The sequence below is a fragment of the Diadema setosum genome, chromosome 6, assembly GCF_964275005.1.
Source record: "Diadema setosum chromosome 6, eeDiaSeto1, whole genome shotgun sequence".
Classification (NCBI taxonomy): Eukaryota; Metazoa; Echinodermata; class Echinoidea; order Diadematoida; family Diadematidae; genus Diadema; species Diadema setosum.
Window position 1 is genome coordinate 15276375 of NC_092690.1, and position 14533 is coordinate 15290907.

General features: G+C 37.6%; 1 protein-coding gene across 4 annotated transcripts in view; it reads left to right on the forward strand.

Annotated features, from left to right (window-relative positions):
- The window catches only part of LOC140229440 (dixin-like), a 236782-nt gene that overhangs the window by 178990 nt on the left and 43259 nt on the right, over positions 1 to 14533 (forward strand). For all 4 annotated transcript variants that reach the window (XM_072309692.1, XM_072309691.1, XM_072309693.1 and 1 more), the window contains exon 3: positions 830 to 959. In XM_072309692.1, coding sequence (XP_072165793.1) covers positions 830 to 959 — 130 coding nt within the window. The remainder of the gene's footprint in view (positions 1 to 829; positions 960 to 14533) is intronic.

The window sequence follows — 14533 nt, forward strand, 5'->3', positions numbered from 1 at the left end:
TGATGGGTACTGTTCGTTATTCCGAAGGTTCGTTAATCCGAAACACACAAATTCCCTATACCTAGAGGTTCGTTAATCCGAAAATGAAAAAGTGTTCGTTAATCCGAACATTTTTGGCGTTTATCCGAAGGTTCGTTATTCCAAAGGTTCGTTAATCCGAAAATGAAACAGAGTTCGCTTTTCCAAAGGCTCGTTAATCCGAAAATGAAATGGAGTTCGCTATTCTGAAGGCTCGTTTGTGAATCTGAAAATGAAATAAGATTCACTATTCCGAAGGTTCGTTAATCCGAAAATGAAATAGGGTTCATTATTTTGAGGGTTCATTTTATCCGAAAATAATATAGTGTCTGTAACAAAGCTTCAGAATAATGAGCCTATTTCATTTTCGGATTAACAAGCCTTGGGAATAACGGACCTTATTTCATTTTCGTATTAATGAACCTCCGGAATAACAAACCTATTTCATTTTCAGATTAACGAACCTTTGGAATAATAAACTGTGACATTGGGAAGCTATTAACCATTGTGACAGTGGGAAGCTATTTTCTCTGTTCTGACAATGTACTCACAAGCAGCTCTTAAAGTTTGACTTTTTTTTTCCTGAGACTGAAATCTACCTCACTGCCTAACAGAATAAAGGAACTACAATACAAAGACCATTTTACTGGGTCATGTAAGGGAATGAAGTATAGGCTGGCAACTTTTCTATTTGTTCTCCTGTTTTTTATCTTTGTAATTTCTATCAAAATATCTCTATGTCCTTAGAATTTCAGAATGTGTGGAAGCCTTCATACTAACTTGATTCATCTCTTTCTGTTTTATGCTGCAGCAACAACTGCAAGCATATGTGGCATGGGTGAACTCCCAGCTGAAGAAGAGGCCAGGATGTCAGATGGTGGAGGACCTCCGGAGAGATATGCAAGATGGAGTAGCCTTGGTTCATCTTGTCGAGATTGTTTGTAAGAATGCCCTATGGGTCTTCCCTTCTATCTTTTGGTCTCCACACAAAATATAGCAATTTTAATGTTCCTTTGCTGCACATAATGTGGTTTGGTACAATAGAAAGAAATTTGTAATTACTCTGAAATTTTACTGGATTTGTGATTTGCTGCAGTCCTGCGGATACAGTAGAATATGACATCGATACATCTGAGAAGAGTGATGAAATAAAACAAAGGACAAGCTGATGTGAGAAAGAAGCTCAGTAGGAAAATCTTTAATCCTGTTTGAAACAACTGTCTTAATAATGATAGGTCAGCAACTGAGTCATTGGTGTGTGCTGTACAATGTTTGATAGATGGGCCTTACATTTTACACTAACTTGCAGAAAAGTTTTTGAATGTCAAATTGTGTTTCAAGTGATCTTTTTGTGAGGATATACACACATCTGATACTCCAAATTCAGGAAATTCTTCCGTCGAGATGTTTTCATTGCAACTGATCAAGGATGTATGCCCATGATTTCTTTTATCATGGCTACTAGTAAAACACTGATCAATTCAGTGCTTAATTACATCAATGTAGGGCAATTTGTCAATCAGTCGCATCTGATACTCGCAGGTCATAAAGTAAAGGCTAGGCTGACCTCATCATCTTGAGCTATTGTTGAATATACCGATATGCCTTCATGCATAGAGTTTCCTGGCTGAGTAGTCTTCAAATTGTATACCAGTGGTTTCATTTTGTCATACATTAGCTGAGCTTTATGACAATTGTACACCGTAAGTTGACCTGAGAGAGTAAAATTAGTGGTACAAAATAGTACACTTGAGTTCCACAGAATAAGGTCTTGAAAAAAGGTTGTAAACAAAATTCAAGGTTTTTCGTAGTTTTCTTTTGTTTTAAATATATGAGAAGATATATTATTTATGTGATGAAGATTGTTTATGCTATGTTCCTGGTGGCCATGGCATTCATGTTTCAATGTCACTGTGATAAAACGGGATTGCACTGACAAAAAGTATAGGAGGGACAGGATGACCAAAAGTAACAGGCCACGGTTGCCTTTCATGCTAGGCCATATTTTTGTTGCAAACTTTAAATAGTGGGAAAAATGGCCAAAATCCCACAGCACACTAAGTTTGAGCCAAACAGGACTACCATTGGGACATGGTGTAAAACATAGCCTTAATTGGTAGACATAATGTAATATTGTAATATTAATGTAATATTGTCCCATACAATGTATAGGCAATGGAGTGATTTTAAGATTGTAGATTTGATGTAATACAAGCAGAACTGAAATAATCCATGAAGAGTTGTTGGGCATTATAGTGAGGTTGTTTAACTACTTTAGGATCATGTCCATAAAAGCATGAGTGCATTTTACCCCATGTGTGTGATTCATGAAATCCTTGAGGTGTGAACTTGAGAAAAAGAGATTACAGGGAAGACTAAAAAGAGACCTGAGGTATTTTGGTGAGACAGAGTAAATCCATGTAATGCACAGCCAACAAGAACAAGAATAATTGGGACGTGTGTATTGACGTAGTGGCTCATGAGTAGACAGGTTTGAGGAAGAGGCGATCACTATTTGATTTAAAGATACATTGCAGGTAGCAAAGCACTAAAACAAGGATTTCATTAGCAATAATTGAACAGGCTCCACAAATATTACGAGACTGTACAAGATTTTCAGTCTATGGTATGGGTGAGGCTGTATGCAGGAAATTAGCCATTTCTGTTCTTGTACATGGTTGTTGATTAACCCTCAATTATAAATTTTGTCATCAATGCTCAATACTGATTTGAAACTTCCCCCACAGCTGATCCCTAGCCAAGATAACTAGACGAAAAAACACCCATTTTCAGAACATTTCGAGTCATACAAAGAACCACCTGGTAGGGAACAAAGTCTTGATTGCCCATAGAAATACTGCACATGCAAGTGAGCTCATTTGGCATGTTGGATATGTGGTTGCCAGTCATCTCATGCTGAACATAGATCAAAGGTCAATAGGAAATATGATTTCCATGTTTTTTGTGCCTTTGTTGGATGGGCAGAGCATGGTTTCGTTTTTATCATAAGGTATGTGAGTGTTTCACTACCCTACAAGTAATGCCCATACAATTTATAATGTTAAAGAGTTCATGAATGCCTTTATTCTTTTCACTTGGTGAAATTAAAAGTTAAATCATTTGAAAATCTGATGTGAAAAGTGTACATTAATCCCTGATGTTTATCTTAGTTACATGCACAATTGACTAGACAAATTAGACGCAGTTATTCATGTCCATTTGAAAAGACAAAGTGCTTCGTGATATTTTTCACATTTAAGCCTAAACTTCTTGAGATGTGTTACTCCTTTGAACTTCATAGGCATGATATAATGCTGCCGCTCATTCAGCCCTCGAGTCCGGGAATTAAATCTTTTCCATTTCAGTTCCTTTATTTTCAAACATTTATGAAGAAACACTGCCATTATAATACATTTAACTGAGTAAACATACTAAATAAACATGCTGAATACTGAACATGACCACAAATGATCAGTTAGAGGTAGTGTTCATTTTTCAAAGGAAACAAGAAAGAAAAGGCCTGTTTAACTGCAGATTGCCATAAATGTTGGCATCACATGTGACATAAGATGTCACAGTGAGATCTTGATAAGACTTAAGACAAAGCAGAACACATCTAGGCAATTGAGATAATGTGCATAAATGTTATTTAGAGAGCCAAAATTTCCATCCATGTGCAATTGATTAAAATCATACACTGTTCTGCATTACAGATCTTAATGATGAGGAGCCCATTCTTCAGTGAGAAGAAGCTCAAATTGCCTAGTTCAACCAGAGTGGAGGATTTGAGGCTAAGGGAACTTAAATAAATACAATGGCCACTGCTTAATCAAAATTGACATTATAGGAATGAGACATTTGTCCCAATTAAGCAACTGTTGCAGTAAGAAGAGGTCAGAAACAGTCATCCAGCAACTGCACAAAGTTTATACATGGGTCTTCACATCACACTACATCTTGCACACATCCTACAGTCATTTACCCATCAAGGACAGGCTGATTGTGCTACTACATGCATTTTCCATAGACATCTGTCCGAGTATACTTGGGGCTAGACTTAACAGGTTAACAAGCTCAGACTAAGCTGACTAGATGTACCTGGGTGTCCTGTGTTCAAATGTAGCAGAAAGTGTTAATATCAGTTTTAATGGCAAACGTTGTTTTAATAAACTTTTAAAACAAATTGTATTAATTATGCAGACAGTGTAAGTGTAAATGATATCATTTTTCATTAGCCATTAGGAAAAACAAAAAAAAAAACAATTGTCTGCCGCCCTACAGTGAGAAATGAGTCCTTAAGTTCTATTTTAATCCATTCTGCATGTGGGAGTGTAAAGTCTGCACAAAACACACAAGTCCCAGTGTATCATCAGTCTGCCAGTTGTTTCACATTACAGCCATTGCACTTAGCTTTAGAAAAAGACATCATGTTTCTGTCGAGGACTGGACTTGGTTTAGGCATGGCTAAGTTTGCTGGTAGAGTAAATGATATCCAGCAATAAATCCATTGAAGCTTTCATTAAATAACCCATCATTTACACAGTTTTCATGATTGGAACAAGGTTTTTGAAACATTATACTCATGGATATGTTTTGTTGTACACCTTTTTTATTTGTTTTGTTTAGTAAGATTACATTAATATGTAATATCTATTTTGTATATTTGATGAAATTTGTGGCCCTATTCACCCTGTGTGACATCTTGCTTAGGCACCACAGAAAAACCTGATAGAGAGATATCTTCGTCGCGACGATGTCGCATTGTGCATGTTTGATGATTTGCATATGAACAGGCGTCACGTGCATATGAATAAGCAACCGTGCATATGAATACACATACTTTCTATTCATACCTTTTTTATTCGTCCCGACGATAAGCGACGATAGAGAAAGGATTCCCTTTCACTAATCGTCGCTCTTCGTCCCGACTTACTAGCTATTTTCAAAGTTCGGCTTCTATTGTGCCTTGCGTTTCTTTTGTTAAAAACGTCGCATATCGTTCCCGACGAATCATTGTTCAACCGTCGGGAGACGTTCTGACTATATGGCTTCGTTTCAATGCCGTTTGTGTTCAAGTTTATGTTTTGTTCAGCTTTACTTGTCACAGCATAAAGCCCGTCATCCGTGTGATCTAAAACGTCGCATATCGTCCCGACGAATTACCATTACTGTACCACCGAAATTCCGTCTCTGTTCCATCGTCGAGCAACGTCCAAAACGCGTGGCTACAGCTAATCCGCTGGGTGATATGATTCGCAATGCCGAGTACGATAATGAATGGGAAGTTTTGTGTTTTCACGAGAAAAAAAAAAAAGTATTCTCGCTGCTATAGATAATTGTGAATAACAGGCTGACTTTCCGTCTTTTGTGCAAATGGTAGTTACGGCGATGTGAAAGGAGACTTGACCGCAGTCGATAGACATTGAATTTGTATTATCTTGTCTTTACGCGTAGGAAACACGGCGGAGAGATTTTGTCCGGTTTACAAACGAAAACTTGACCATCGTTGCAAAACTTATTTGATGGTCGCCGTTCGTTGTCAAACTCCGACAACTTCTGTCATATTTTTTGCTGTAGAATACATTGATTTTTTTTTTGTTATTTGACACAACATTGAATCAAATATTTGTATTTTAACAACGTGTTTACCTATTTATTCTGTTGCGGCATTTGCTTCAACTGGTCGTCGGCCTTCGCGTGGTTGTAATCATTGTTAACATTTATGTCGTCTTGTAAAATTTTAGAGCGGGCGGAGAGATTCTGTCCAGCGTTCAAACGGGAATTCGACTGCAGAACTTGTTTCAGCTGTCAATCCCTGCTGACTGTTCTCATTGTTTGTTATGCTAAAAAAGGGATATTGATTTCATGTTGTCAACATACCGAAAATGTCAGCTGCATTCGCCTTTTAACCTTACTGTAAAGGCGGATTTTTTTTCACCCACTTTGCGCAACCAGAAACTAGCGCAAAAAGAAAATTATGCGAATGTTTTCACTTGCCATTATGTTTCAGGAGATGATGTCTTGGTTTCGGTAAAATACGAAACTCTCTTTCACGGCCAAGTGCGAAGAATTGGTCATTAAGATGGTTGATGGTAGCTACGACGACTTGTAAGGAAACTTGACTGTTATCGAATTAATTGCTAAGCTTCAGGTGGAGAGATTTTGTCCGACTTCCAAACGGGAACTAGACTAACATTCTTATACTTATGTCAGCTGGTTGTCTTTCTTTGTTAAATTCCGTTGACTTCTGTCATTTTTGTAGCTGCATAGAATACATTGATTTCTGTGTTCTTTGACACATCATTGAATCAAATCTGTGTATTTCAATACCAGGTTTACCTTTTTACTTTGTTGCGGCATTTACTTCAACTGGTCGTCGGCCTTCGTCATGGTTGCAATATAATAATAAAATTGTTAAAATTTATGTCGTCCTGTAAAATTTTAGAGCGGGAGGAGAGATTCCGTCCAGTTTTCGAACGGGAATTCGACTGAAGAACTTGCTTCAGCTGTCCATCCCGCTTTTGTCGATCCCTGTTAACTGTTCTTATTGTTTGTTATTCTTAGAAAAAGAAACAAAACAAAGAAAAAATTGATTTCATGTTGTCAACATACCATAGAATGTCATCTGCGTTCGCCTTTTAACTTAACTGTAAAGGCGGATTTTTTTTCGCCCACTTTCCGCAACCAGAAACTAGCACCAAAGGAAAATTATGCAAATGTTTTCACTTGCCATTATGTTTCGGGAGATGATGTCTTCGGGAACACACACACACACATACAAAATAAACCACACACACACATACACACACACGCACATACACACACACACACACACACACACACGGAACTATTTTTTTCACGGCCGAGTGCGAAGAATTGGTCGCTATAAGCCCCTTTTACACTTTCACGGATTGCATCACCGATGACCACGGATCGTCAGTCCGGGATCATCCGTACTATTTCCGGCATGACCGTGTTGACTTCGTGAAGTCATCCGACATTATCCTTGATAATCCGGCATGTCCGCCGAAAAAAAAAAAATTAGCTTGCTTAATTTTTCATCTCGGACATCACGGATGGAAATCAATACAAACTCTTCCTTGTCGGCACCGTCTACTCCGTGTTGCATCCGTATTCCTTCCTTGTAGGCACCGGCTACTCCGTGTTGCCTCCGTGAAGACATCTGAACGTCCGTATTAGCATCGGCTCCATCCGGGATGAGAAATTCGTGTATATTTTGCCAATACAAGCTCAGAAAGTCAATGAAATTTGCTCACATCTTCACCCATCAGTACAGCCAATCGACTCCTCTAGTACGTTTATATCGCATGAGAATCCTCAAGTGACCCACACACATCTTCTTGCTGTTTTTTTTTTTTTTTGGGGGGGGGGTTGATTTGTCTTAGTTTGTTTTGCTTTGTTTATGTTGTTATGTTCCCGCAAAATGAGATTTTGCAACAAAGAGATATGCCTTTATGATGTCGACAAGCAGATGCGTATGTAATCTGCTGTAGATTTTCTGGTGTGCTTGTTACATATTACTTAGCTCTGGAAGCATGTCTCCGTATCGTTTCCGCTGTGGTCCGCGTTCATTCCTTGTCTGTCCGTGTAGGCACCGTACTTGTCCTTGTAGCTTCCGTACTTGTCCGTGTAGACAACCAGTTGGGACTGTATTCACACCGGCATTGAAAGGAAAATCGATATTTTGCACGCCGGAACACCACGGATGACGATCCGTGGTCATCCGTGAAGCAATCCGTGAAAGTGTAAAAAGGGGCTTGTGATGATATATATATATATATATATATATATATATATATGAGATATGAGAAAGGAAGGAGAAAATCGGTGCGTAGCTTTGACATTATTATTCCTCTTACTGTTCCTCCTTTTCGGAGGAACCATATATATATATATATATATATATATATATGTTCATCTTGGAATTTTCCACGTGTTGGACTTCGAATGTTGTAATTATTAGAAGAAAGAGTCTCAAGTACGCCATGGATCCAACGATTACACAAAAATTTTATTACAAAATTTTCGGTCTGCCTCAGACCTTCGTCAGTGCAAAGACAATGATGGACAATGATAAACATGAATCATAACAACAATGCTATGCGCGTCATGCGCGTAGTGCGTTGCCCTGGAGCTGCGTTGTCAAGGAGAGCGCTGATACGTATGGGGGTATGGTAGAAAGTGAAATCTCAATGAATACTGAACTCAGACTCAACAAAAGTTTCAAGTGCTTGTTTGAATCATACTATGCTATATATACTCTTTATAAAAATACATAGCTTTATATACGTCCTTGTAATAATAGACTTTAGCGACTCTATTTTTTTCGTAGATAAACTTCGAAGAAAAGACGCATATAAAACATTGATTACAAATGGAGAAGAAATTAAAAGGAATGAGCTAATAATACAACTAGTTATTAGAGCATCTGTTTACTGTAAAAATAAAAATTGTATATATATATATATATATATATATCCCTAGTTGGCACGTTAGGGAGACATATTGGGGGAAGTGTCTTCATTAGGGAGACAACTGGTCATTAAGGAGACAATTTTCGTGTCTCCATTGCGTAAACTGCCATTGAACATGTATATAATAAATTTGCATATAAAACAAACGGCAATGTCTTCCAAATGACCCATCTAGGAGTATATATATATATATATATATATATATATATATATTATACGGATAATCAAGACATCATATCAAAAAAAATAGTGTTCAGTACAAATATAATGAAATCTCAACATTAACTCAATTAAAATCTAACTCAACAGTTCCGAGCGTATGTGTATATTATATGCATGCCAATGTATGCTATATATACTATATATAAATACATTACTTTATGTATACATCCATGTAATATTTGACTTTTGTGACTCCAAAAAAGCATGTAAAGACGCCTATCAAGCATCAATCAAGCATCAATTACAAATGGAGAAAAACATGAAAAAATAAGCTCATAATAATCATAACCAAATATCGAAGCATCTGTTTACTGCAATGGTGAGAATATGATAAATTTGCGGATAATCAAGACATCATATCTAACATAAAAGGTAAGTGGTCAATGCGAAAGTAATAAAATCTTAACATTACCTTTTGTAAATAATGGAAAATATGCATATAATATAGGTCTAGTCTCAGATTCTTAGAGATTCATTTCTTCACTTCTTGTAGAAAGAGAAACTGCTTAACCATCCAAGGTCCTTGTTGAGTCCTGTTTCAAAAGACCTGGTTTGGATGATGAATTTCATTTCAGCCAATTTTCTGGCTTCTCTGTCTTTGAAATTAGTGCCGATGATACAGAATTGCAGATCCCGAATTGAGTGGTTGCCTGAGTTGAAATGTTCGGCAACTGGTAGTGATGACTTGTGCTGAATTGAATTTCTGTGATTGTTGAAACGAAGTCTGAACTTAGTACCTGTTTCCCCGATATACTTCGCGTTAGGGCATTTTGAGCATGAGATGCAGTAAACCACATTTGGGGTGTCACATGTGGCGTGAGGGGTAGAGACAGAGAAGCCAGGAGTTAGATCTACTTTTTCAGAGGTGAGCATATGGGCACAGATTTGGCAACGGCTTTTGCCACATGGGCGGTTAGCTTTCTGTTTTTGTCTCTTTGAGATTGAGCTCTTTACCAATAATTCTCGTAGGTTTTTCGGTTGTTTTTGAGCGTTGATGGGGGGATTCGAGAACGTGGCAGGGAGAGATTTGTCAAGAGATAGGTATTTCCACTCCTTGTTGATTTCGTTAATCAACGCTATGTCAAAGTCAAAGTCAGAGATTGCCTTCCTTGATGTTAAACTCAAAATATCTGACGGAAACAAGATTTCGACAAGTGTGTATCACAAGCCCACTGACAAACACACCTATCTTCGCCATGAAAGCTTCCATCCAAAACACTGCAAAGAAGCGGTCGTGTACAGTCAGTTTCTGAGATACCGGAGAATCATCTCAGATGACGAGGAATTTGACAAACAAGCGATCACACTCGGAGGCTTCTTCTTACAAAGAGGATATCCTATCCACATGATAAACCGCAGTCTAGAAAGAGCTAAATCAAAAAAGCGTGAAGAGTTACTCAAGAGTAAAAGCGAAACTGCTAAACCATCTGACAGGCTACCTCTTGTAACCACGTATCATCCCTCCACAAAAGCGTTGATTAACGAAATCAACAAGGAGTGGAAATACCTATCTCTTGACAAATCTCTCCCTGCCACGTTCTCGAATCCCCCCATCAACGCTCAAAAACAACCGAAAAACCTACGAGAATTATTGGTAAAGAGCTCAATCTCAAAGAGACAAAAACAGAAAGCTAACCGCCCATGTGGCAAAAGCCGTTGCCAAATCTGTGCCCATATGCTCACCTCTGAAAAAGTAGATCTAACTCCTGGCTTCTCTGTCTCTACCCCTCACGCCACATGTGACACCCCAAATGTGGTTTACTGCATCTCATGCTCAAAATGCCCTAACGCGAAGTATATCGGGGAAACAGGTACTAAGTTCAGACTTCGTTTCAACAATCACAGAAATTCAATTCAGCACAAGTCATCACTACCAGTTGCCGAACATTTCAACTCAGGCAACCACTCAATTCGGGATCTGCAATTCTGTATCATCGGCACTAATTTCAAAGACAGAGAAGCCAGAAAATTGGCTGAAATGAAATTCATCATCCAAACCAGGTCTTTTGAAACAGGACTCAACAAGGACCTTGGATGGTTAAGCAGTTTCTCTTTCTACAAGAAGTGAAGAAATGAATCTCTAAGAATCTGAGACTAGACCTATATTATATGCATATTTTCCATTATTTACAAAAGGTAATGTTAAGATTTTATTACTTTCGCATTGACCACTTACCTTTTATGTTAGATATGATGTCTTGATTATCCGCAAATTTATCATATTCTCACCATTGCAGTAAACAGATGCTTCGATATTTGGTTATGATTATTATGAGCTTATTTTTTCATGTTTTTCTCCATTTGTAATTGATGCTTGATTGATGCTTGATAGGCGTCTTTACATGCTTTTTTGGAGTCACAAAAGTCAAATATTACATGGATGTATACATAAAGTAATGTATTTATATATAGTATACAGTAAACCTCGGATAAGTCGACGTCGAGTGAGTCGAAAATCACTTAACTCGAAGCAAAATAAAAAGTCCCGATTTTTCCCTATGTATTTTCTCTAAGAAATATTTGGATAAGCCGAAGTACGAGAGTCGAATTTCGGCTGTGTCGAAGTAAAACATTCAGTCCCTTTTGTACAAAATACACGCAGTTTACATCACTTGAGCCGAAGAAAATTTGTCTGGCATTCTTATTACATTTAGAGGAGAAAAAAAAAAATCGGCATGTCGCAGAACCCCGTCCCTGGCCTGCTGCAGGTAAGCATGCACACTCACCGTATACCGCTCTGCACGCATGTCGAATACATACACACGCATACACGTATACACACAGCACACCGATCCATACACTTTATCCATATACACAGCACATCCATACTTTATCCATGTCAAGCCAGAACTCCTTGGTCAACCAATCGCTGCTTTAATATTTTAGTGACAGGCCAAGTGGGCGGAGCTTGTTTGTGCTAGCCCGTGGGCCTGGGAGAGTGTTTGTCTCAGGGTAGGTTGACATGCAGAGATGGCTACCTATGTTGCACCATAGACATAGCACATGCACATTGGTATTGCCACATTAGCGCAGACATTCTCAGAACTACGTTTAATACTAGTATTGATACAAATTCCATGTTCAATTTAGAACAAAATAAGAACATTATCTTCAAGAACAGACAAATTTGAATGCAAACACACACACGCACGCACACACACACATGCATGCAAATGTACTATAATACATGTACATGTGAGTCGAAAAAAATCGACTCTCGCGAGAGTCGAATTTCACTTAAGTCGACGCATTTTTGTCAGTCCCGAGAGCTTCGACTCATGCGAGGTTTACTGTATATAGCATACATTGGCATGCATATAATATACACATACGCTCGGAACTGTTGAGTTAGATTTTAATTGAGTTAATGTTGAGATTTCATTATATTTGTACTGAACACTATTTTTTTTGATATGATGTCTTGATTATCCGTATAATATATATATATATATATATATATATATATATATACTCCTAGATGGGTCATTTGGAAGACATTGCCGTTTGTTTTATATGCAAATTTATTATATACATGTTCAATGGCAGTTTACGCAATGGAGACACGAAAATTGTCTCCTTAATGACCAGTTGTCTCCCTAATGAAGACACTTCCCCCAATATGTCTCCCTAAGGTGCCAACTAGGGATATATATATATATATATATATATATACAATTTTTATTTTTACAGTAAACAGATGCTCTAATAACTAGTTGTATTATTAGCTCATTCCTTTTAATTTCTTCTCCATTTGTAATCAATGTTTTATATGCGTCTTTTCTTCGAAGTTTATCTACGAAAAAAATAGAGTCGCTAAAGTCTATTATTACAAGGACGTATATAAAGCTATGTATTTTTATAAAGAGTATATATAGCATAGTATGATTCAAACAAGCACTTGAAACTTTTGTTGAGTCTGAGTTCAGTATTCATTGAGATTTCACTTTCTACCATACCCCCATACGTATCAGCGCTCTCCTTGACAACGCAGCTCCAGGGCAACGCACTACGCGCATGACGCGCATAGCATTGTTGTTATGATTCATGTTTATCATTGTCCATCATTGTCTTTGCACTGACGAAGGTCTGAGGCAGACCGAAAATTTTGTAATAAAATTTTTGTGTAATCGTTGGATCCATGGCGTACTTGAGACTCTTTCTTTTTATATATATATATATATATATATATATATGGTTATTATTATTATCATTCTTATGACTATTATTATTATTATTATTATTATTATTATTATTATTATTATTATTATTATTATTAGATTTTGTAAATAATTAGAAGTATAGTGTAGGTTTTTATAATTGAATTTAAGTGTATATTTAAATTGAATGTATTTTTTTGGAGTAAATTGCCCACCCGGCACACCCGGCACACCCGGCAGAGAGCTCCACAAATCTAAAAGAACAACATCAGCATCGGTGGTACACAGGATGTGGTTGCTTAGGCGACGCTTTCTATTGTCGGGATGGGGATGATGATGTAGGCGACGCTTTCTATTGTCCGGATGGAGATGAAGAAGGTTCTTTTATAACGTGAAACGTTCAGCGTAGCAAACTTAATCTCCTGAAAGTAGATAGCGGGAGTCCATTCAAAAAGAAACTGCCGCGTACTGTTGACGTGCTTGTACATTATACGAAAAAGCTATTCTTGCTTGTTGTGATGACTACACGCTGGCACAGCGGTATTCACACTGTGGCTGATCACTTGATGATCTGACAATTAACCTACATGTTGCATAATATTTTAAATGGGCCATTGGAAGTTTGACGGAAATTTGTATACATTGCTAACCATTCTCCTTTCGTCCGTGTATATGAATTCGTCAACATAGAATGAAATTGAAGATTTGGCGCCTAATATATTTGAACCGAATTTTGGAATATGCTTCAGGTTCTCTTCCTGCAGATGTTAATCCCACAATGTCGATCAAATTAATTATAAGACAGTTAATCTTTCTGAAGCGGTGGACACACAAAATTGTCATGTCAGTGATCATCCTAAGAATGATGTGTAAAGAAGACGAAGTTTAACCTTGCCTTTGGTTTTGTATTGTTTTACCGCTTAAGTTGCAACATGCGAACACAAGGGTTTACTGTAAAACGAGGAATAATTGCGTGCATGATAATTTTGCAAATTTCCCGAGAACCAAGAGATTAGCATGCAAGTGGAAGTTCTTGCCTACACTACATGCATTGAATGCCAGCGACAATAAGCATAATTATTATTTATGCCACGGTTGCTTTAATGATATTAAGAATCGCAAATCTTCAGTATTGCAGGGATGAACCATAAAAATCAGTCATAATCATGACTGTTTTATGCCAAATAACATTGTTTTTTTCTTTTTTTTTTGTTTGGGTGTTTTTTGGTTTTCCTCTTTTTTGGGGGGGGGGGGGGCGAGGGCGCCGTGGCACGGTGGATATTTAAGCTTCACGACTCCCAGTCGAAGGACCCGAGTTCAATTCCCTCCCCGCAGCGATTACGTTCTATACCGTCCTATAGCAACTCTATATACGATAATAATGTCAGGCGGGCCCTCTGATAGCTAGAACACTGATAGCATTGAAGAGGCTACTCTAAATAGAGAAGACTTTTTTGCAATTATCATCATTGTTATCGTTATTGTTATTATTATGATTATTGCGGGGTTGTTGTTGTTGTTGTTGTTGTTGTTTTTTTTTTGGGGGGGGGGGAGGGTACTATTGCTACAATATCATTAGTCTTGCATGAATGCGGTTAGGATATGTTCTACCTCCTATCTCTTTGTAACATTCATCTATAT